The sequence below is a fragment of the Plasmodium coatneyi genome, chromosome 13 (genome assembly GCF_001680005.1).
Source record: "Plasmodium coatneyi strain Hackeri chromosome 13, complete sequence".
NCBI lineage: Eukaryota > Apicomplexa > Aconoidasida > Haemosporida > Plasmodiidae > Plasmodium > Plasmodium coatneyi.
In genome coordinates this window covers 1,603,318-1,628,622 of record NC_033568.1, presented here as the reverse complement: position 1 = coordinate 1,628,622, position 25,305 = coordinate 1,603,318, and the positions used below count along the sequence as shown (strand labels likewise).

The 25,305-nt window shown below is 41.0% G+C and overlaps 5 protein-coding genes across 5 annotated transcripts; 3 read left to right on the top strand and 2 right to left on the bottom strand.

The window, feature by feature from the left end:
• Positions 1–118: 118 nt before the first annotated feature.
• PCOAH_00050720 (Uncharacterized protein) lies at positions 119–3,452 on the bottom strand (the record flags this gene model as incomplete). The annotated part of the gene is made up of 2 exons (XM_020061854.1): positions 119–2,196; positions 2,324–3,452. The coding sequence occupies 2 exons, from the start codon at positions 3,450–3,452 to the stop codon at positions 119–121; spliced, it is 3,207 nt and encodes a 1,068-aa protein (XP_019917291.1).
• Positions 3,453–5,655: 2,203 nt separating this feature from the next.
• PCOAH_00050710 (Uncharacterized protein) lies at positions 5,656–13,385 on the top strand (the record flags this gene model as incomplete). Its single annotated transcript, XM_020061853.1, has 3 exons — positions 5,656–7,730; positions 7,837–9,643; positions 9,726–13,385. The coding sequence occupies 3 exons, from the start codon at positions 5,656–5,658 to the stop codon at positions 13,383–13,385; spliced, it is 7,542 nt and encodes a 2,513-aa protein (XP_019917232.1).
• Positions 13,386–15,308: 1,923 nt separating this feature from the next.
• Positions 15,309–16,847, top strand: PCOAH_00050700 (Uncharacterized protein; the record flags this gene model as incomplete). The annotated part of the gene is made up of 1 exon (XM_020061852.1): positions 15,309–16,847. One exon carries the CDS (start codon positions 15,309–15,311, stop codon positions 16,845–16,847), a length of 1,539 nt encoding a protein of 512 aa, XP_019917130.1.
• An 822-nt stretch (positions 16,848–17,669) lies between these two features.
• Positions 17,670–19,471, top strand: PCOAH_00050690 (Uncharacterized protein; the record flags this gene model as incomplete). Its single annotated transcript, XM_020061851.1, has 2 exons — positions 17,670–18,488; positions 18,521–19,471. The coding sequence occupies 2 exons, from the start codon at positions 17,670–17,672 to the stop codon at positions 19,469–19,471; spliced, it is 1,770 nt and encodes a 589-aa protein (XP_019917389.1).
• A 136-nt stretch (positions 19,472–19,607) lies between these two features.
• Positions 19,608–24,107, bottom strand: PCOAH_00050680 (Uncharacterized protein; the record flags this gene model as incomplete). Its single annotated transcript, XM_020061850.1, has 2 exons — positions 19,608–20,390; positions 20,601–24,107. 2 exons carry the CDS (start codon positions 24,105–24,107, stop codon positions 19,608–19,610), a joined length of 4,290 nt encoding a protein of 1,429 aa, XP_019917123.1.
• Between the last annotated feature and the right edge of the window lie 1,198 nt (positions 24,108–25,305).

The window sequence follows — 25,305 nt, the reverse complement described above, 5'->3', positions numbered from 1 at the left end:
CATACACACGGCACAAATCAAACAAAACTGCGGTAGACACAAAAACAAGGGGAAGTTTTGAAGGGAAGACCAAATCGACTGTTGGGCAAATCAGCTCCTGCCCAAACCGTGGGAGGGCCTACGAAACGGCCTTCTTCTTCAGCAAAGACGAAATGGCGATGGAAAACGCCTCGAAGGAAGACAAGGGGTGGCGAAAATCAAGCGTAAAGTAATCCTTTGAGTTCTTCCCAAAAATTAAAAATATTTCCTCTTCATCGTTGTTCACAATTTCAAAATTTTCTTCTTCTTTTTTTTTAAAATTATTTGTGATCACATCAAAGGGGAACTTTTTCCTGAGCACGTGTTTTTTTATTGCGTCCCCCTCCCCGGTGTAGCTCCCTTCGTAGGGAGAATGAGAGGGGAGTCCACACGTTGGAAGTCCCTCCTCAGGGTTACCATCTGTTCCCCGTCCGGTACACGTGCTAGCCACTTGGGAATCCCCCCTGAAGGAGTCACTGCTGACATACTCAATAACATCGTTTATGGTTTTTCCTACAAAGGAAGCCTTCCTTGAATTGGAAATTACACATTTTTTTAAAATTAATTGCAAATTTTTCGCACTTGCTAATTTAACTCTTCCGTAAAAGGGCAATTCATAAATCTCCTTCTCATCATTCCAAACTGGACATTTATTTTCGTAAATAATTTTAACGTCTTTATTAAGCTTGTAAATATTGCACATAAAATGTCTTGGCAGTTCACTTATTATATTTGACTCAAAACTTATGGAAATTATATTTTTTCTTTCAAAAGAAGGAAAAAAATGAGCATATTTTTCCGTTATGCCATTGTCATATATTTTAATTTTCATGCCTGTAAAATTACAAATTAAAATTCCTAAAAAACCGGAAATGTTGAAAAAGGGGTTGTTTTTTTCCCCTGCTTTGTAACTTTTTTTAATATTCTTATCATATCTGTACAGGTAAACTTTATTTTCTCCTTTTTTTTTAAACCCCATCAGAATTTTTTTCTTCTGATTGGTTTTTAAAATATAGCAACAGGAGTAGTAGTCGCTAAAATTTCGCAGCCTTTGTATTTCGTTTATGACGTATCCCTTTGGAATGTCATTATAGTGATGAAATTCTTTTTTCGTTTTTTCGATAAATGGGGAAAAAATTTTCTTGTCAATTAAATTTTTGTTAAAATGTAAATTCCCTTTGTTCATGTCTACCTCCGTGATGTTGTTACACATGTGGTAGTGATTATTCGGTTTGAAAATATTTAGTGCTCCGTAAAACGTTCCATCGTAGTGGTGCCTGTCATAATTCCCACCGTGGTAATCAACGTAGAGGCCATTCCCCTGGGAAAGACATCCCTGCTTCTTTTTATTCATCTCCACCTCTGCTTCTCTCATCCTCTGTTTCATCACCCTTAAATTATCTCTCATTTCGTTGTATTTTTTCTTCACCTGACTGTTCGCCTTATCATCCACTACGATCCAACACTCTGGCAATTCCTCACTTTCAAAAATACGTACCAACTTCCAAAAGCAGTATTCGATAATTTCCATGTTTTGGATTTTATACCCACAGTAGGTTAGCATTACCAGGTATTCATTTTTCAGATCCTTCCCTAATATGATCTTTTTTAACACATTGAATAGGTAACTCAGCTGAAAGGTATGCAGGGTGAACAGCAGTTCGATGTTCAAGTAGGTGTCTCCCTCTCCCACGATGCACGAAAGGATGTGCTTTATATAACTTTCCATTTCTTCGGTTTCTTTCTCACCAAGGGTGCTTCCCCCTTGCAACTCTTCCACGGGGGGGCAGTCCACCTCATCAGTACGATCGGCATAACTAACATCCTCACATGGGTAGTACTCCCCCTGGTGGAGACACTCCTCATCATGGGTGCCCCACTGAACTACACGACCACCACTATCACTCACCCGATTCGTGTAATCCGCACCACGAATTTCACCCCCTCCGTTTAGAATCGCAAAATCTTCGCTCCTCTGTGTGCAATCTCCGATCCGCTTCGTATAAACAGTGTCCCCGTTGTCGTAATAACTGCCCAAGTGTGTGTAGCTCTTATTGGGGGAGGCCCTTACCCCCATCTGAGTGTGCACCTCCACATTCGAACCGTCTCCCCCACTTTCGCATTCAAAACTTGTGCTATTGTCCGACCCGTAGGACATCCTCTCATTGTAATCCGACCCTTGGGATTTCTCCACACCAGTATGTTTGCCTTCCTGTATGGCGATTTCCTCTTTTTTTTTTTTTTTTTTTTTTTTTCAATTTTCCCAAAAGGAAGTTATAAAATAGGAGGTAATTTGATTCGTCACAGAATGTGTACTCCTCCCTCCTCAGCTGATAGAGCTGCATGAAGTTTATCTTTTCATTTTTTTTTTTTTCCAACAGGAATTTTGTGAAGTAGCTGTGAAAGAGGTTAACCATTTCGACCAACAGGTGAATGCTCCTCAGACTTATCAAATTCTGATTCGTTGTAATAATTATTTCGTAAAATTTTACTGGTGCTTCTTTCCTCAGTCGGGTTGAATAGACTGTGTTCCTTCTGTCTGCTCGGAGTGGAAGCGCCTTATCCGGTGTGCCTCCCCTTTGGGGACAGGACCACGCATCACGCGTGTGCTGAGGTTGCTCCTCCAGGTTGTTGAAATGGTCATCGTGATCATCGTGATCATCGTGATCGTAGTGATGGTCGTGATTAATGCGATCTTCACCACTGTCGGTGTAGTCCTGGCAGCCCATCCCATCGTAACTGTCGCTACAATCCTTCGGTGAAGCGTATAAGCACGCTTGACTGCCATTCCCGCCCCTCATTTGCACACCCTCATAAGTGCAGTCCTTCCTTCTCCTCATGACATAACTGTGTATCTTATTTTTCACCCTCTCGATAATGCCAACCCTGCTGCTTATATAATAATGGCTGTGCTCATCATGGGACAGTTTTTTTAAAACCCCTTTTAACATCGGCAGGGCATTCAATATTTTTGTCCTTATAGTCATGATCGTAGAAATGGTGTAGGTTTCCATCTCCACGTCTTGGTGGTCCTCTCCCACAGACGTTCCGCATGGCGCACATTTTTTATTTTCATTTTTCAGACCACGTGTATGATCTTTGGGCAAAAAATTATTATACACAATATGGTCGATGTCAGATTTGTTCCTAATTTCGTGAACATAGGTGTCTACATTTTCAAGCAAATTCTTATAAGCTAAAACATAACGATCTAGAACACACTCCTTCTGTATATATTCCGTTACAACTAATATGACGTGTTCACAGTTGTAGCATTTACAAGGTTCTTCCAGTTTGTATTTCTTCCTCGAAATGAATCCTCCAACGTTTTGATCACCCGGTTTTATGTCATCATGGTTGTTGTAAAACTGCTTTTTTATTATGCTCTCCAAATGGTACTGTCTGTCTTCCCACTCGGTCCTGGGAACCTCCATTTGTTCTTCTCTCTGCGTACCCTTCGGCGTCTAGCACGTATCTCCTTGGAATTGTACTCCCCAAAGAGGGGTAAAAATGAAGAAGAAGAGGAAGTATGTCAGACGAAAGTTTAAGGTCGATAAGGCCAACCTCTTTTGTCATAACCCCTTTGACTGGGGCATATGCCACTCGGGTGACCTCAAATTAGGCTGCCACCCAGGGGAACACTCGTAGGGGAGAAATAAAGAAACTACGCTTGGCGAAGTTCATATGGCATGCTCGTAGTGGTATCACATAATAATGTTAAGTGTAAGGAAGAGGTGATGGGACAAACGGCGGGTCCAGGTTTCATCCTAGCATTGCGATGACTAAGGGGAGTTACAAAAAGGGGGAATGCAAACCTCACCCCTTAACTGTTAACATATATTCTGAATGTGCAACGTGTGGGATAACTTCAGTGAAGAATAAAAAAAAAACACAAAAATATGTGCCGTGAATTATGCTTATATATATGTGCACACTTTCAAACGCATTGCGAAATTTCGCTCGATTGTCAAGGAACGAGATGCTATACAAACATGCCACTAATAATGCAGGCGGCCTGTTATCTTTTAAACTATTCTTTAAGTAATCCTCCCCAAGACAATCGTTTTGTAACGCAGGGCACGTGTCTGCCTATTCGCTGGGCTCACCTCGCTGTGTAGAAAAAAAAAAAAAAAAAAAAAAGTCAAAAAAAACGTGAACTTTTTCACACACATCAACTTGGTCAAATTGGCAACAGTTCGTAAAGTTTTATTTTCCCCTACCGTCTTTTTTTTTTTTTTTTTTGCCCCCTTGGTAGCCCTCGTTGTTGTCCCCCTTGTTGTCCTTTCCTTCTTCTCATTACAACTAGGTCAGGCGACTGGGACAAGCACATGCGGACATTTCCTTCCCCTCAAAAGGAGGAAAGTTATTCACTTTTTTACACAAACGATTAGCAAATTGGAAGGTGCAGGGTTACTCATTACGGAAAAAAAAAAAAATAGGCATGTATGCCACTTTTGCCAACTGAGTTGGCTGTCGCATACGTACCACTGTGTTGAGCGGGAGAACTTGTTTCCACGCATCCACGAGGGAAACTTCACCCATATATTTTATGCGCAATATTATGTGCATTCATTTTTGCCCCTTCTACGGCAACGCTTTATTTGAGCGCCCACTGGGGAACCTCGTACCAACAACAAAAAGGGGAAGAGATCAGCCAAATGGGAAGAAAGTCAACAAATTTTATGCACCAAAGGGGGGGAAGCAAAGCCAAATTCCAGAAAAACCTTCCTGCTCGATTAACACTGAACACGCAAACGATGCGAACTGTAAGCACCCTTGAGATGTTTCTGTGACGGAGGTTTTACCGGTTCGTCATCTCACGTAGAGCGTGTGCGGCAAGGCAGATGGCGGGAGGGGCATTACCCATTTAGCATACAGCTTACATGCATCCCTACACCGTATGCGCCAGCATATTTTAGCGGCTACCACCTTTCACGCCGGAAGCCGCACCTCAGTCGACGCTCCTCCCCCTTTTTTCGTGCCCCCTTACGGGATTGCATAGCACCTTTATAGAAAGCAACTTTAAATCTCCCAAAATGGCATAGCGAAGAATTTTATTTTCCCCCCTTGGTTGAACGAGTTTTTTTTTTTTTTTTTTTTTCTTTAACCAAAACTGGCATTTTTAAATTGCGCGAACTTTATGCGCAAAGATGTATCTCCCCAGTTATAGAAATAGTGACATGAATAATTATGTCATTACTGTGATCATTTGTGGCTTCTCTTCTGCGCGCTAGCCAAAGGGGAAGGAGCCTTTTTTTTTTTTTTTTTTTTCTAACCATTAACTTTAATGACCTGTTTGCAACATTTCGTTCGCAGCAGTTCCTTTTTAACAGGCCCTTTTTAATAGCCTCTTTTTAACAGGCTCCTTTTAACCGCCCCTTTTTAAGATTTTCCTTGGGGTGATTCTCCCCACCCCCCGCCTATAGCTGTACACCAGCGCGCATCTCCGAATGTGACCTTTTGGCGAACTTCCAGTGCGGGCAGTGTGAATGTACCCACCGGCTGCCAACAACCGAGCAGCGTCGATATCGTCTGCTTTGGGGCAGTAGATTCACACAAGCGGGTAAACGGTCAATCGGTCAAGCGAACAAACGAAGAAGTGGTAGAAGAAAATAAAATAACGTGAATGCAAACGGCATGGCGGAGGACGAAACGGAACCAGTGGAGGATGTGGACCCATCGAACCTGAAAAGAAAAAGTGATGGGTTCCTCTTTAGAAATTTTAAAAGGCTCAAGCAGAAGCTGCAGGGGAATGAAGGTGAGGAGGAGGAATCGGAAAACGAGCAACCAGGGGAACCACAAAACGAGCAGTCAGGGGAATCACAAAACGAGCAGTCAGATGAGCTGCCCGAGCAGCATGCAGACCCTGAGGAGAATCTCTCCCACCGCGTGCACACCTCAAAGAAAATCAAGCACAACAAAAAGAGTAAAAAAATTATAGACGAAGATTATGGAAGTGATAAGGAGGAAGCGGAAGGGGTGGGCAAAGAGGGAAGTAATGAACCGACAGGTAACAGCAGGAAGAAGCCCAAGATTGTGAATGACCACCAAGGCAAAAGCCCTGCGAAGGAGGCAACCACCAAAAAGGACAGTGTAAAAACCAAAGCAGATTTAAAAGGTGCAAACCTTAATGGGAATGATGTAGAAGAGGAAGTTAAAAAGTCGAATATGGGTGAGAAGGAGAAGGGAGGGGAAGACGTAGTAGACGCGGAGGATGACGAAGAAGAAAACGAGGAGGTTGACAACGAAGCCGACAATGAAGACGACAATGAAGACGACAACGAAGCTGACAACGATGACGAGGAAGAGGACGATGATGAGGAGGACGACGAAGAGGAAGACGAAATGAAAGGGTTCATCGTAGACAGCGAAGAAGAGGATGAAGAGGAGGACGAATCGGACGATGACGAAATGGATGACGACGAGGAGGAAGAAGAAGAAGAAGATGAAGAAGGAAAAAAGAAAAAGAAAAAAAAAAAAAAAAATTATGATTATTTTGAAAACAAAAGTTTAGACGAAGAAGACCTAGAACTAATCGCAGAGAACACGGGAATGCAAGTAGTTAGAAACGAAAAAGACACGAAACATCGAAGGTTAAAAAAGATCAAGGACCTACAAGGGGCAGACGACGACGATGATGATGATGGTGATGACGATGGTAACCTCTTTGCAATCACTGCAAAGAGCGATGACAAAAGTGAAAACAAACTCGACCGACTAAGGGATAAAGACTACTTTATTGACGATAGCGAAACGCCGCAGAAGAAGCAAAAGGCGGATCAGAAGGACAGTCTGTTCAATTACGATGATAACGAGTCTGATGATGGGGAAAATGCAGGTGACGACGAAGAGGAAGAAGAGGAGGAGGAAGAAGGGTACCCAATCGCGTCTGACAATATTTACAAAGCAGACTCATACATCCATGAAATTATTAGCCAAACGTTTGGAGACGTCAATACTGTCCTGGACATCATTAACGTATCTCCTGCGAAGAAGAAAAAAAAATACGATTACGAAAATGATGAGGATGATGATGATGAAGAGGAGGACGACGACTATGATGACCACGCGGTGGGATACCGTGGAGGTCACGGGGGTGACGACCTATTCTCTGGAGATATGCTTCTGGACGATGAGGAGGATGAAAGATCCAGGAGAATTAAAAAAAAGAAAAAAAAAAAATCGGTCAGCTTTTTTGATCAAATTAATGAAGAAATGAAAAAGAAGGAGTTGGGGGAGGACTCCGATTATGAGGTGGACGATGACAACGATGATGAGGAAGGTGACGCTGAAGAAGACGAAGAAGAGGAAGAAGAAAGTGATGATGCAGAAGAGACGGACGAGGAGGATGGTGAGAGTGACGACAGTGTGGATGACTCCGCCGATGAGGAGGACGAACTGGACAGCGATCGAGAAATCTACGAGCGCGAATTCAAACAAGTATGCGATGAAGAGTATAACAAATTTGAAGAATACGAAGAGTATGACGATTTTGACGATTTTGATGACCTGCCCTACTATGAGGACACCATAAGGAAGAAGGACAAATATGGTGGGGGAAAAAGCGAAAAGGTGAAAAGGAAGAAGGTTTTAAGCATCCTAGATGAGAGCGACAAGGGGGAAGACGACACGGATGATGATAATGGCGAAGAGAATAAAACAGCAGTGGAGGAAAACCAGATAGACCTATTCGGAGAGGAAGACGTGGCCGAGTCGAAGGAAAAATCCGGAAAAGCTAAAAAAGGAAAAAAAAAATCGAAAAAAAAGAAGAAAAAAAAAAAAAAAAAAAAAAAAAAAATTTGATACAATATCAAACAGATGGAAAAAAATCGCAGAACCGGATGAAAGGCTCAACCAGTTATTAACAAAAAGGGATGACCAGATTAGGTACTCCGACATCCCAGAGAGGTTCTACTCCGTCTACAAGAAAAGAAAAAACAAGCTAACCAAAAAGTTGTTACTTATAGAATCCAAATGGATAATACTTAAGCTGAAGGAGAAATATCCAAATTATTTCACCGTAAAAAATATGGAAAAAATGATAGAGCAATTTTACGACAAGACATATAACCATATAAAAGTGCAGGAATTCTTAAGTGATAATTTTCTATTAAAAAAATGTATCCTCACTTTAACGTTATTAATAAAATATAGAAATGAAATTCCGTTCATTTTTTTTCACAAATTTTACCTAGTCTCACCACCATTTAATTTAAATATCCTGTGGGACATATATGAGTTAGACAAACTGTGGTACAAAACCTTCGCCAAAATGAATAGGCTAAGAAGTAGACTAAAGTTGTTAAGCAGTTCATATAGGGTCCATTCCAACGTCTTTGATATTCTCGATAAGAACAATGACCTGTATTATGAGGACATCAACATATACTATTTTTACCTAAAGAATGATCTCTTCAGGGGGATGAAAATGGAGGAAAATGCAATGGGGGAACACTCCTCCATTCTTTGCATTACGAACCAGGGGGAGGGAAACGACCCTATAGAAGGAGACAATATGACTGGCAAAAATGAAGATCTCTCCGTTACAATAACCACTGTAGATCCTGGAAATGAGAAAAAGAATATCCATCCTGAGGGTGCCGGTGATGACCTCTTTGGAGAAAAACTGCTCGAGGAAAATAGCTCAAATAAAAACGAAGCGAAAAAAAAAGAGACAAAAAAAAACGACGAATCAAAACTGTATAACGAGAAGAGTATCCCAGGAATGCTCTTCCTCGAGTATGTAAGAAAAAACAAATTCAACATTTGGGATGACTACCTCCTCACCACGGAAGAGTTTTACGAAAACATCGCTTACGTCTATGACCTAATAAAGGACGAAACGATTTGGCCGGCAGACTACCCAGACGATGAGGAGAAGCACCACCAATATGATGACTACAAATACGGGGATAGCAAAAGTAACAGGTATTCCAAACATGAAGCGGACACACACCATGGGAAAACGAAAGACAACACAACAGAACAATTAACCACCTTCACATATAACTGCTCCAAGATTAAACACATGGTAACAAATGTCCCAGAAATTTACGGCAACGATGTGAATAATCCGACGCAGATGGAGGAGTGGTGTAAGTCCTTCTTCCCTCGAGAAATATCGAACAATAAGGAAATTTTCAAGACGCTCATTTGTTACTATGCCAAGCTGTTAGCCTCTCACCCGTGCGTGAAATACATTTTTAGATTTTTCTTCCTTAAATACGCGTCCCTCACGACGGTGAGTACTAGCCAAGGGGAGGTTCACATCGATGTCAGCAGCCCAGACTACTTCTCCTTCCGGTTGTTTAGGTTTCCAGTGCATCACTTACTGTGTGGTGAATATAGTAAAGGGGGAAGCACATCATTCAGTGGAAGCACCGAGGTTCCTGATAACGGCAAGCCCTACCGCACCTCGCATGACCCCTGCTACGTGCACAACTACAATGTAAACTTCTTCAACACGGAGCTGGACGAAGGAGAAGTAAGCATGGATCTGAAAAAGAGGGAGTTAGAGAACTACTACAACAAACACAAGTACAAACACATTTATTTAGAAATTCTAAAAAATAGGGATAACAAATTAGTGAACCTGATTATTCACCCCATATTGCCAAACGAAACGGTGCCGTGGAAAACGGAAGATTTTGTAGAAAGAGAAAAATGTAAAAAAAAAAAAAAAAAAAAAAAATGATCGAAATTTGAAGGCCTACTTCGAAAAGGAAAAAAGTAAATTATCCAAAGCGGAATCCATGGACAACGAATGGATCAACAACCTACTGAAGCAATTGTCTTACGCGTACTGCTACAACGATCTGGAGGACACCAACCTTTTCGTGCATGTACAGAAAAAAATCTTAAATAACTTCCTGTGTGTAGAATTATTACCCCTGTTTAAAAAAAACCTAGAAAATATGCTACTCGCTAGTGCACAGAACTGGCTCATGGTATACATTCATCAGTCCTTCTATCTTACCCTGAATGTTAAACCTATTAAAATTTACAAAAATTCGGAGGAAGAAAAAGCCATGCTACGAAATGACAGAAGCGGCAGGGAGGAAGATAATTATTCTTCAGATTATAAAAGCGGAGATTCCTACACCAGGTATGACGATCTGGAAAGCAGGCACCTCCGCCATGGGGGCAAGAAGAAGTACTACAGTGACGAATCTTACAGAAGCAGCAGTGATGATTATGGTGATGATGGAAAACGCACCAGGCGCATCCGGAAGGAAGAGAAAAAAAGCAAAAAGAGGGAAAGCAAATGGGATGAAAGTGATGACATAACAACCGCAGAAGTGAAGGAAACACAAAAGGGAAATAGAAAAGGAGGCACCAATTGGGATGTCAGTGCCGATCAAAGTGCAGACCAAAGTGGAGATCCCAATTGGGACCTCAACACAGAACAAGCTACGAAACATAAGTCGGGTAAGAGATCCAACAAATCCGATCTATTCGATTCTTCCCACTCGAATGAAACTGACGAGGAATACAAATCGGACGGAACAATGAAAGAAAAAGAAAGTGGATACATGAAGCATCTGTCCTATGATGATAATTACTCGGACAAATCTGGAAAAAGCTACATTTCTAACAAACAAGATGAAGAAAAAAAAAAACAACAAATTTTAAAAAGTATAAAAAAAAATCATAACGTGTTTGAAGTGGTGTCCATCATCTGTGAACCCATAAACTATGGGATCAGGCTGCACATAATGGCTTGCGACATTTATGGTGATATTATCGAATACATCTACCTAGACAACCTATACTTAGATATTGCGAAAAAGGATAAAATGCCCATCGAGCAGGAGAAAATTGCCAAAGATATTAACATATTTAGCAACTTCCTAAGGAAGATAAAACCGGATGTGATAGCCATCGGGGTAAGGGACGTGTACTCCTACCTCGTCTACTCCTACGTCTTGAACTTCTTCAGCGGAGGGATGCACAACACGGGGGAGGATGCTCATCCATATGGAGTGGGAAGCAGCGCCCACCATATGAGTAGACCCCACTTGACAGGCAACCATGGAAAGTGCGTGGTAATCCCCGAAAATTTGTACATCCCAAGTATAGTGACTAATAGCCTAAAGTATAGCGCAGATCTGACGAGCAAGTATTCCAGGGAGGCGCTGCTCTGTCTGTCCCTGTGCCGCTTTGTGCAAAACCCACTCTGTGTAGTTATATCCCTTTTTGAAGAGGAAAATAAAAACATGCTTAACATATGCCTGCACGATTTACAAAAATATATCTGTAGCTATAAGTTGGAGGCCCTCTTCCAAAGAATCATACTAGATGTAGTAAACAAAACCGGGTGCGACATCAACTTTTTGAAGAAAAAAAAAAAACACTTGGGAGTTATGTTAAGTTACGTGGCAGGATTAGGTTTACGAAAAAGGGAAGAATTAATCAAACTTTTGCACAACAGGAATTTAAGCACCAGGGAGGATCTCCTAACCCTATCATCGAATAGGAACCTAATTGGAAAATGCATCTATAGAAACTGTTCCTCCTTCATTAGAATTATAGGACATGCAGATGAGTATGTAGAAGCGCTGGACAACACGAGGATCCACCCCCTCAATTGCTACGATATTATTCAGGATTTATTTAAAAATGTGATAGACACAAAAAAGAATAATTTTTTAAAAAGCACCTACGATATTGTTAACTACATTATTGATAAAAAAAAGCTTATTAAAAATATGGAAATAAAAGAATACTCTAGACGATTCTACGATGATAAGAAAATTTATATTTACCCCTACCTCAAGTTCATTCAGACGGAACTCCTGCATCCGTATAAGGACTACCGTTACAATTATGAAAAGAAGAAGGAAGAAGAATTGTTCTATCTAATAATCAACGAAAAGAAGGAAAACCTAGCCATTGGTTCTGAAGTGGTATGCAAAATGGATTTCATTAATAAAAATAGTAATTACATTAAGATAACCATTTTGCCATACAACATTAGGGGCATCATAACCGACTCGAAGGAATTTCTACGACAACTGAGAAAATATTACATCGAAAGGATGAACTTAATTAACTCCAATTTGGAAAATATAAACACGTCACATAATAAGGGGCACCACCATTACGGGAATAGCAACAATTTGAAGGACACCGAATATATTAACAACTCCGTCCTGGGGGAACTAATCAAAGGAAGAATCTCCTCGATCAGCTACAATCTCTACAACCGCTTCGAAACCAACTTCCACGTAGTCGTAACGGATGAAAATATTAGGAAGATTAAGAACCAAACCTTTATGCATAATTTAAAGTGGCCACTCAGGTATGATTATCTCTCCCCACTGGTTGAATTCGACATAAACTACGATACAAACACGTTCATACAAAACCATTTCAGAAAATTAAACGACAATGAGGACTTTGAAGATGTGGACGAAGAGGATGAGGAAGACGAAGGGCAAACAGATCAGCATACATCGGAACAGCCACATCAGGATGGACACATGACAAACCGCAACAGTAGACAACAAAAGTTGAAAATAAAAATTAAGAATAAAAATAAATACTACCAAAATAAGAAGCTAATAAATCACCCCCATTTTAAATTGTGGAATTATCATGAAGTGCATGCATATCTTAAACAGACAAATATCCAAATAGGGGAGTCCATTATATACCCATCGAACGAACTGAACAAGCTGTACCTACACATAAAAACGTCGGATGACCCGTTCATTATTGCCAAGTTTACTGTATACGAGAAGAACATCCAGCATGCCAGTAACAGTGGTAGTGCCGCTTTGCATAAACACCTCCAGGGAATTCAACAAGTGTACCTCATAAATAACGAACAGTTCCACTCCATTGATCAGATAATCTCCCACTTTTGTGATAAACTAAAAAATAATCTATTCGAATTGTACAATCACCCCAAATGTAAGAGAAGAAAAGAATGGGAAGAAATTAGGAAAGAACTGTCACAAGAAAGTTTACTAAAACCGGAACACATCGTCTGGGCCCTTATCCCCCCCATTCCATTCCCCCCCAAAAAAAATGCCAACGAAAATGATAATAAAAATCCTACCCCAGACTTTAACCCCCTGCGATTTACCCTCATGGTTGTCCCTCCACATAATCACCACCAACAACTCTACGCAAATTATAACAACGACCTTCATCCTAAGGATCACATCGTCCTCCAAGACTCCATCTACGTGGATCACAAATCCTTCAAACTCTGGACCAGGGTCGAACGCAACTTTAAAAACCTCATTACCTGGTGGAAGGAGAAGGGCTACTGGAACAGGCAGAATGAACGACAGGAGTACATGAACGAGAAGAAGAGGAAAATGGAGGAGTACCGCCGCCTACGGGGGGGCAGACCCTAACGGGGTAATGACAGGCAGAAGGAAATATGACCCCAACGATCGTTCCGCAATGCACACAACCGGGATGTTATACCTACCCAGGGAAGGTACCCCCGAACTGTGAAGGAAAAACTTAACCGAAGTGTGTATGGTTAGCTTCTTCTGACTCACCCCATTTGTGTGCAATTTCCTGAGCGGGAATGAAGCCCAGAAGGGGAACATATATGTGCCCCTCCACACACATACACACCTCCCTTCTGCGCCATGTCACTTAATACACAATTTTAAAAACCTAAATGAAGATAAATAATACCTTTTTTTTTTTACGCTGTCACTATTTTTTATAATCAATCGAAAAAAAAAAAACAGCTATCCGATTTATTGAAATTGCTAAATGGAAAATAAGTAAAAATGCCGCTTTTTCTTACAAACAGAATTAACATTAAACAGATTTGAACCATAGTGTAATGGTAAAAAGTGCGAACGCCTCTCCACGAATGTGTGTTCATATTGGGAGAAGCAGATGAGCGCTAGTTCGACCTTCCAAACTCATTAAAAAATATATAATAATAATAGTAATAAAATAACCCCCACAATGCATTTCTACACACTTAAAAAAACTATGTTACCACTTTTGCGTTAATTCTCCTTTTATTTTGCTACACCACCATGTGAAGAAAGGTGGTCATTAAGGGAAACCCCAATTTATACTGAACATTATCTAATTCTCACCCATTTGTGAAAAGCTCCTATACTTCGTAAAGAACCACAAATGAGAGTTCCTCCAAACGGTAAAATTCTCCCCAAAGAAAAAAAAAAAAAAAAAAAAAACCATTTGATGATTTTTCCCCCTTTACTCGTGCCACTTAATCCTTCTCCACATAACCGGTTAAATGGACGCATTGACATAGATGTTGAGATCAATGTTGACATTGATTAATGATCTTCCCCCCCTTCCTTTTATCTATTTTTCCTGCCTCTATGAAGCACCTGCCGTGCTTGTTCTATACCAACTTTTCCTCTACGCGTTGCATATATTTAGCCATTTAATCAATCTGCCCCTGGGCGGCCCACTTTTCAACTAGCAGTTTTATTTTCGCCTGTCGTGCGAAACGGCCCACTCTGCTTAACTGAACGGAGTAACAAATAAACGCACTAAATTGTTAGGTACTTCTATTTATTTTTTTTTTTAAGAGGAACAACATAAATGGTCATAGGCCACTAACGGCAGAAATCAGAAAGCAGTTGCCTTCCAAATGGAAGTAAATTTTTCCACCATTTGATTTAAAAAAAAAAAAAAATTTCAAATTTGTAGTGAACAGATAAATGAGGCCAAAATTTTGAATCTTCATCCTTAGGAGAGAGACTAACAAGTCGGCGCTGCCTCTGCTTTGTTCCCCTTTGGAAGCTTTCTCCTCACCTTAGGGAGCTTCTCTAAAAAACATACTTATCTGTTATTCTTTACCCCTTGGCATGACCACCTAGCAAATGTTCATGCACGTGTATAACCTTCTAATTATTCGTAAATGTCATCATAGCAATATCATTTGTGTTTTTCCTTGCTCTACAGTCCATTTCCTTTTTGCGTTTTTCAACTTTTCTGTTTGTTTTTCCGTCCCCCCACGTCCTGTTATATTGCGCCCCCAAGTTGGGTATACTTTTCTCACCCCATTTGATTCACCTCAGCATTTTTCTTTGTTTTGCTATTTTTTTTTTTTTCCAACCTTGGTTATATTCGTATGGGGTGTATCCCCCGCAGAGCTGCCTTTCTGCATAGCTCAGTTTTGCCCCCTGTATATACACTCCCCCGTGCACGGGTCTGGGAATACGTCGAACATATATATTCCCCCCCCCTGTCCAAGCGCATTGACGCATATAATTGTATCACCCGTGAGGTAAGCATCCACCCACCCCACGTAGTTCCACGGGAAAAAAAAAACTTAAATGGGTATTCGCAGGGGTAACTTCATTTTGTTGGCCACCTTTTTATACGTCCTTAAAATTTGTGTCATCCAAATGACCACAATAGTTGGTCATCGGGGGTGTGGCACCAGTGAAGCAGGGGGGACTTCCCCCTACCCGGAAAATTCCTTATACTCATTTAAAAAAGCAGTGGATGAAAACATTGATGGAATTGAATTAGATGTGTGGCTAACCAAGGACAAGGAAGTTGTGGTTATTCACGGAACGGAGGATGGGCTGCTCGGCCACACCTTACTGTATGATGAAGATTCGAAAAAAAAACACATAGAAGAATTAACAGCAGAGGAAATACAGAGCTATCATTTTAAAGAACCCTGGATCCTAACCAAAGGGAGGCAATTCTACCAGCAGGGTTCCACCGCATCAGGTGTATCCAACGTTGAAGTGGAAAACGTGGCAACTAACCATGCAGAAAGAGAAGGAACAATTATCCAAAACGATAAGAACACCTGCAATTGCAACGGTGAGCATCACCAAGATGGTCATTCCCACGGAGTTTATGTTAAGACACCCGTGAAAAATGAACAGGAAAATGCAAAATTCGCCACCCTCAGTAAAGCAGAAAAGGAAAAAAAAAACATGGAGTACGCAGATTATAAACGGCCCTACATAAATATGGATGAAAATGACGAATTGGAAAAAATGCTTAACGGAACTTCCCTGCAGGATTTGTTCCCAGAGGAAGGGAAACTGGATGGCGAACTAGACCAGTCACACACAGAGGAAAGCACCCCCCCAATGAACGAGCAACTCCTAGAGCAACAATTCGTTAATTCCATAAAATGCAATTTCTGTAAAGATATATACACACACTATGTAATGAAAAAAAATTACAATTTGAAAAAAAAAAAAAAGCTGTTCATATTTTTGTCAAAGTTTTATCACGTGCCCCTTTTAAAGGATGTGCTAAATTTGTACAAAGACAAATTAACATACGACATTGAGCTGAAGGGAATGAAAGAAGATTTGGGGATCCACCTACTGGACATATTAGAAAATTATAAAAACTATAAATTCAAATTTAGCTCATTCAGTTGGGTACTAAATAATGGACAGGTGAAAGAAAAAAGTGAAGAGAAAAAAAATGGGGAAATTTCCCATGGTAACCTGCAACAAATCGATTTATTAAAAGCTGTTCGAAATAACAGATTGAACATCCCTGTTGCTATGCTATTTTCTGACGATGAAGTCATGCCAAATTTTGATTCCATCTTTTCTACCATGAAATATTATAATGCTGAGTGGGCACACTTTTCCTATCGATCCTTCAAACAGCCAATCACCATGGATGGAAGTGGAGGAGACAAAGTCGTTACTTCCGTTGAAAACTTCTTCCAGACGCTACATAATAGCAATAAAAAAATTATGATTTACTGGGGCACTGAGGATAAGGACGAATACCAAGACCATTTGTTTTACGTAAAAATGGGTGTCGACTCTATATGCCCTAATAATATAGACATTGCCAGGCAGGCCCGTCTGCACGCTTCCTCGGCGTGACTACACCATGAGGGAAGTGCCTCACATGGGAATGTTTCCGCATCAATTTCATTTGGACTTTCGTTCAGTGCATGTTAACTTCTTATTACATTTGTGTACACACAACAGGCGGTTCCTTTTTTTACCGCCAATTTTTGCAACCCCTCAATATATGCACGTTGAAGTTTCAATTTTTTTCTGTAATTTTTTCAATCCTGAAATTTTTGCGAAATGTGTGAAAAAGGGGAAGCATAAAAACAAAACAAAAGGGTAGTATCCCCCTTTCTGACTTAGCAAAAAAAGAAAACATCACCAGAGCATACCAACTTTTTAATTAAACTGTTGCTGTTATGAGAGATTGGAGTGGTGGGCTCTCATGTAGGTTGCCTTGTGAAAGATGCCCCCGTTTGAGGTGTGTTTTTTTTTTTTTTTCCATGTCAACTGCCCATAAAGAAGCCGCTTCCCCCGGACGAAGCTCTAAGCAACCATCCCTCCGTGTAGAATAAAAAGGCGAAACGTACATTTCGAACTTGGATCCCGTTCTGGTTTGCCCATCAGGTTTAAGTTCACACCGGGAAGGCACACGCATCTGCAAGGGAAATACCCGCGTATGTATTACCACTCCGCGTAGGAGAAAAAATTCCGCAATGGGAGAGTAACCCTACTCCTGTTCACACTTCGTTTCGTATTGTAAGTTCCCCATAATGAGTGGAAGAATCGCAAAGGGGCACAACACCTCCCACTTGTTAAGGCCAACAAAACGAAAAAGAGGGTCCCCCTCTCTGCAGGTAAAAAAAAGGAGTACGCACACCGGCAGCCTATCGCTGTACTACCGCCAACTAAATGAATCTAAAATACTTTTGCTATGCTTTTTGCATAATCCAAAGTGTGACATGCATAAAGTGGCGAAACAGCCTTAACGATGTTCTTTTTGTGAATTACCTTGACAACCATTTGGTAGAAACAAACGGGAGTGGGAAAAGAAGGAAACACATTTGGCGCAGGGCATACGAAAATGGCAAAAGGAAGGAGGTGAACATTTTTACGAAGCGTAGTGGGGAAGGGGTACCCCACCTGTGTAGCAGTATGGGCGAAGAAGACCAAACTGGGTTCACCTCGAGCAGGACGACCCCCGAAGGGGCTAACCAGGACGCCCCTACCCCCGATGAGGACATTTTACAAAAGAAGGGCGCACAGAAAGAAGTGGAAAAGAGCGTCGTCCCGCTAAACATGGACTGGGTAAAAGTGATGAACCTGATATACGCCAGCAGGGACGTGGACGCCACTACGCTGGCTTTCAATGCGGCCATGTCTGCAGTGGAAAAGAAGGGCTGCCTGAAAAGCATGCTGGAGTTATTCGAAATAATGAAAAAAAAAAACATAAAACCAGATTTGGTATCGTATAAGCTACTGCTCCGTCTATGTGCCAATTACCACCTGGGGGAACACGCGGAAGTTTTATTTGAAGAGATGGTAGAGACGGATAAGCTTACTCCAACGTATGAAATTTACGCTCTCATGATAAGCTGCTTTGCCAAAGTGGGGGACGGGCACAAGGCTGTCGAATTTCTGGAGAAGCTGCGGAGCGACCCCCTGGTGGAGGAAGTAAATAATTGGGGGGGGACGTTACCAGTGGAGGTGACGTTAGTGGTGATGGTGACGGTAGCGGTGTTCGTGATAACAACGCGTGGAAGGACGCGTTTGAGGAAGAGGCCGCCACAGAAGAAGACGCAAAGACGGAAGGAGAAAACACCTACACAAATCAGTTTAAAGAAATAACGAAGAAGATTAAACACGTCGAAAAGGGGAGCAGCAAAATCCAATACAGCGAATATGCCAATGTGATCTTCGCATGTAACATGTCCAATTTACCTGAACAAGGGGTCAAATACTTCGAGGAGTTATTAAACACAGGAAAGTACATGCCCTCTATCCTCCTTTTCGAAAGCATTTTCGACCTGTTGGCAAAAAATGGAAAGTATGAAAAGTGTCTAGACTATTACAACAAACTGAAGGATGACCCCAATTTTAAAAAATATATTAACGTTAATATTTTAAATAATATTTTAAAAGCACTAAATGTGCATGGAAAAATTAACATCATCGAAGACGTGTGGAAAAATGAATTCGATGAATTAATGTTAACGCCAAATGATATTTCCTACGGATATATGTTGAACGCTTATAGCATCGTGGACGATTATGAAAAAGCATTCAAGCTATTTAAAGAAATGCAAATGAAAAAATTATTGAGTAAAAAAAATATTATTCCCTTTGTATACACAATTAATGCATTTAAAAATTGCGGGATTTATAACTACGCCATTTATGTGTTGAGAGTAGCTAAACTGTTGAATGTCTCATCGGAGGATTTACTGAAGCTTTACAATGACGCCATGATTGCTTGCATAAATTGTAAAAAATATGACGTGGTCATTTCGCTTTACGCTGAATTGATCACTATGCAGGAAAAAGGCGCACCTTCTCTCGAAATTAACATCAGCACGCTGGGCTTCGTCCTCTTGGCCTTTAAAGAACTCAACATGCGCGAAGATTTTACAAATTTGAAAAATTTAATCATTCAGAAAAATTACAAGTTGACTCCGCTGTGCGCGAAGTTGGTTAATGAGGCGTCTGACTGGTGAGGCGGCCATCGAAGTGTGCAAGGGGAAGCTGCGAAAGGGGTTACCCCGTCGATGGGTACAGACATTTCGTGCATACCTGTCCCGTGGGTGCACACACTTAATGTAAACCTGTCCGGTCAGTACAGACACTTAATGGTTACCCCTCCGGGGGAACTTGCTTGGTTGCGCTGCCCGCCCCGCCCTTCTTGTTGTACTTGCGCAGAAACTGGATCTTGCGATTCACCAGCTTAGCGTCGTGGCACTCCGCCTTGAGGAAATTCAGGTCCACCTTCAAATCGTTAATTTCCTTCAAAAGGAGCGAATTCTCGTTCATCATTTTTATTTTCTCTGTGCGGAAGGCCTCCGACTCCTTCTGCAGCTTATCCTTCAGCACGTCAATCATATTTTCGAGATGTTCCTTCTGGCGCACGTACTCCGAGAAGACATTTTTCGTGTCGTAGTTCTTTACATCGTTCACCTTGTGGAACTTATTATACAAGTTGAGGAAGGACGCGTTAAAAATTTTCTTATCGTGCAAGTGTAAATAGCATTCCTTAATATGCTCCTGTAAATTTTTCAAAATTTTTTCATAATTTCCAATCGTCTTATTATTACATAGTAAATCATCATGCAGAGATTTTATCTTCATTTTATATTCATTAATTTCTATCTGCAAGTTTACTGTTTTTTTGTGATTGTTTTCAAAGCACTTTGACATTTCTTCAATTTTTTCTCTCATAATTTTTATTTCTGAATTTTTGGGCGCTAAATTGGACTCTAAATCTTTTATTTTTTGCGACAAGACAATTTTCAGCTTTTCCAGTTCTTCGTTTTTTTTGTTCAGGTTGGACATGTCTTTGTTCATGCACTCGATTTCGTCATCCTTCTCTGTGAGGTTTTCCTTCAGCGTCGTCACTTCGCCCTTCAGGTGGTCGATGCTCTGCGGGGGGTGGGGGCACCAAGCAGGCATCAAAAAAGGGGGGAACACACGATGACACGGCAATACACACATGAAGACATGGCAATGCACACCAATCGATCGAAATACACACCAACCGATCGAAATACACACAAACCGATCGAAATACACACAAACCGATCGAAATACACACCAACCGATCGAAATACACACCGAACGGTTGTAACTCACCTCCTGCAGCCGCTTCGCAGTGATGTTGTTCTTGACAAATTTCTCCTTCTCCAGCTGAATGCTCTCCTTCAGCTCACCCTCGATATGCTCGTACAGCTTAAACTTTCCAAGCAAGTCGTACTTGTCCTTCTTTAGCTCACCAATCTGCTGCTCGTACTTCTGCGATATGAGCAGGATCTCCTCATCCACGTCCTCCTCGATCTGTTTTATGTACTCTTCCTTCTCCTTCTGCAGGTTTTCGTATTTCTCTTTAAGGTTTTCTATGAGTTCATTTTTTTTCTTCACTTCTTCATCCTTTTGCGTAGTCAGTTGTGTTACCTTCATTTGGTGTTCCTTTTTCAGGTCAAGAATTTCCTCCGTCGATTTCTTTTTATATAAATCGAATTCCTCCTGGATTTTCAAAAATTTCTCCTCGCATATTTTGTTCGTTAAATAAAATTGGGCATTTAGCTGATTCACAAAATAGGTGTGCTTCTCCTCCAATTCGTAGAGCGATTTCTTACACGTCTCCTCAACGTTGTCCTTTTCCTTAAGGATGTTTTTATTTATCTTTAGCAGATTTTTTATTTCTACATTTTTTTGTTTATCCAGTTTGTTCATCTCTGACTTGTGTATCGATTCCCTATTTTTCATTTCCAGTTCCATTTGGTTTTTCAAATTTGTAATTTTTTTTTGTAATTCCAAAAATTCCTTATTCTTCTTTTGTACATAGTAGAAGTCGATCAGGATATCGTCGCTCTCTTTTTCTTCCTCATTCAGCAGATAATTAGTTTTGTTCTCCAGATCATATATGAGGAAGTTATTTTTCAGTTTGCTCTTCTGCTTGGCTCCATGTAGACCGTCACCCGTTTGGTTGTCCCCCCTTTCTGCGCTCAAATCGGACAGCACTAACTTCTTCTCCTCAGTGGTAGTTCCTGTATTGGGGAGCCCCCCGTTGGAAGAACCTTCCCTTCCGTTCGGATCGTCCATTCCGGTGAGCAGTTTCCCCGTAGACACTAACTCTTCGCTGTACACACCAGTAGTGTCGTTCGAACTGCTTAAGTGTTGCCCCTTTTGCGGATTTTCCCCTTCTGTATGATCATCATCCATGGATGCAGTGACCGCATTTTCAACCTGTCCACTGTTTGTGACCTCCCCTAAAGAGGACGAATTATTCTGAGACAAAAAAATAGAGTCCATTTTTTCTATCGAGAAAATGTATATAGAACCATCCCTTGAGCAGCTAAAAAGCAGCTCCCCATTTGCGTCTAGTTTCAAATTAACACAGTTCAGAATGTGGCAAGGAATTTCCAAATATAATCCACAAAGTGGAAGAACATAAAATCGTATTCTGCAGTAAAAACCGTTATAAAATGAGGCAATGAGAAATTTATTTTTATAAAGTAATATTTTATCGACAACATATTCTGATTCCAAGACGCATTCCACTTTAGAATTGCAAAATTGTTTTATCGTTTTATCATCACAGGATACGAACACATTTTTCATTTCATTTGTTCGTAGGTTGTTAAAGCTTTTATACTCACTTCCATACTTCCCTTGATTGGGACTATTATCATTATTTTGTTCATTGCTTTCCTTTTTTTTATTTTTTTCGTTTAAAATTTCTAAATCGATGCTTAGAAATTTTTTATCCTTCTGCATCACTTCCATGTTTTTGTTTCCATTATTGTAGAGGGAGTACTCAAAAAGGTAGCCGTCCTTCCCAATCGAAAAGATGGTGAAGTCGTTGCAGCTCCAGACCAGGTCCGTGATGTAATTCACATGAGACTTCAACACATACAACAATTCGTGCGTATACGTTTTGTATATATAGATTGTAGATATCTTTGAGACCGCCATGAAACTTCCCCCGTTGGAAAATTTGCAGCATGAACAATTTTTTAGAAAAAATTCTTTTTTTATTTTTAGCTTATTATACAAAATGTGGAATAGTCTAAGTTTATCTGTAAAAGCCACCAGAAGTAGATGTCCCGAACAATGAATAGACAAGTGTAACGGTTCGTTGTTAAAGGAGTTCGACATGACCACTTCCTTCTTCTTGTAGTTGATCATTTTGATCACGTTGTCATCATAGCATAGGATAATTAGGGGAGGCTTCATGCACACATCGAAATCGTTTATCTTCGCTGGACTCACGTCCTCCAGAACCGTTTCGACGTGTTTCTCGTAGTGCTTGAAGGGGGGGTGGCTGCCCATGTCAAGTGGGGTGTTCTCATCACAGGTAGGTAATATGTCATCACCAATGGTGGATAGTTCCATATCCAACCCATTGTCCCACTTACTTCCCCCTAGGGCAACCTGCTCTTCGCCCTTTCCCCCACCGGATCTACCCCGCCACATGTCGAACTTCTTCAAGTTCCCATCCTGAGCCAAGAAATACAAAAATTTCTCACACGGGGAAACCAAACAGTAGCCATTCATCAGAGCGGAAAAATTGAATCGAACGGAATACCTCAATACGTAGCACATGTTCGTGCTCAAATCAGCGGACCTCTCATAAACATGCACACCTTCATAATCGAAGAGGAGGAAGCCCCTCGAAAGACAAACCACCTTTACAATCTCCAGGTTACTCAAATGCTTGTTGTATATCTTTACCTTCTCCTTCTTAACATCGTAAAATATGAGGTGATTATTTTTGTTCGTTAGTAGGAGAACGCCATCACTTAGCCAGCAACAATTAGTAAAATTACGGTCAATTTTGTCCAGCTTTTTATTTTTTATTTTTATTTCTACTAAGTTTCTTTCGACGTTATGGTACAGGAATACGTGCCGCTGAGTGGGGGGCCCCATTGGGGGCCTTTCCCCCTCCGCCTTCTGTCCTCCGTCGACGTGGTTGCTCTGTCCAAGGGTGGTGTAATCGGCCGTCACGCTGGCTGTTGTATTTGGCGTCACATTAGCAGTCACCTGGCCAATGGCATCACTGGTTGCACCGCTGTTCACACCACTCTTCACAGGTGACACCGAGAGCAGCGCAATGTAGGACGAATTCTGAGCGTTCAGGCAAATTTCACAATAGTCGGAAAAAACCGACGGAGAAAAAATCTTGCAAAACATTAACTTCCCCTGTAGCCAGTCGTAACAGAAGAAGAGGCTCTTCGTACTCCCACTCGTTAAGCAATACACATATTTATTTTTTGAGGAAAAGGAAACGTTCATAATTTTGCATTCATTGTCTGCAATTTCTAAGGTTAACCTTTTCACCAATTTAGAATTATTGGTGTATATGGAAAGGAAAGGTTTCCTAACGGACCTCTCCCCTAGCACTAGGAGCTTCCTATCGTTGCTTATCCCCAGACATACAATCCCGTAACTGCTCTCATCGCTGAGTAGAAACTTTTGTTTTTTCTCCGAAAGTGAGTGGATGACTCCATTTGTCCCTATGCAGTAGAAAAAGCAGTTATCCTCTAGTAGATAAAATGGATTCTTGATGCTCCTGTTTATCCCATATGCATAGATAGCTTTGGTGAAATAGGTTTCTTCTTTTTTTTCAAACGCATACATTTTGGCAAAGCATTCCCCCTTTAAAAGTTTTCAACTGGGTTTCTACATCCACAATGAGACGGCATGTGCGACGATCTCTTTTTCGTCCCTGGTGACAATTACGGACATGCACATCCGAAACAAGAAACAAAAAAAAAAAAAAATACACAAAAGTTGACTTAACTGTATACACATTCGGAAAATCATTCCACTTCGTTTTACTTTTTCTTTAATTTACACTACTTTTTGTATGATGTACGTCGTCCTTTCCCCTCCCCTGTTCCATATTTTTTTTTTTTTTTTTTTCGGATTCGCCTCCCCTTTCTTTGTCTACTCCCCTTCGCCCAAATGACAGCTACGGACCATACAAAAACAAAGAAGCAGCATCTCCTATATGAATGGATGCAGCTATTCCTTTTTAACCCTTCCCATATGCGTGCTTCTCCAAATATGCGCATTATCCCCCTTATGCTAATTTCATAACTATAGGGAGAGTCTACTGCACGGAACACACTTGAAACACGCACTTCACACACACATTGGTTCGCCTCTTTTTTTTTTTTTTTTTTCCCCACATTTTCCGCTAACTGTGCGCGTTGATTGGGTACTCCATTATGCCTAACATCTCATTAGTTCCCATTCGAACTTTAGGTTCACATCTCCATTTTAGCCTTTTTCCTCACTTGCCACGAATGCAGTTTGTATCTGTATGGTTTTCCGGTTCCCCAGCGCCGCGGTACTCTCCCTGCGCGGAAAATTGGACAAACATACCAAAACACCGCTGAGCAATGCACTCCGCATGGGAAGTGGATCGATACAATTGTTCGTCCACCTATATTTTTGACGCTTACGGCACTTCCATGGGTTTCACGTTCTTACGGCGAAGTGGAAAGAAAAAACGGAAATTATTCGCATACAATCGTTGGTATAGCCGAAGTGGCCGTAGGCAATATAACAATTTGGCGCCCCTTTTTCCGGCTATTCTCTTTTGTAATGTCTGGATAGTGGCTTCTTTGGAGAGCGATTCGTTTCATCTGGTTGGGTCCAGTCAGGCTTGAGATAGCCGCCTCCCTTTCGTCCCAGCTGTTATCCGGTTTGTAAAACCCGTAGCATATGCACTCAGGCTACTATGCGAAATAAACTCCTTGGGTGTGCTCCCCTGATGGGTTCGCATAAAAAGGCTGTTTTTTTTTTTTTTTTTTTTTTCTCTTCGCATTAG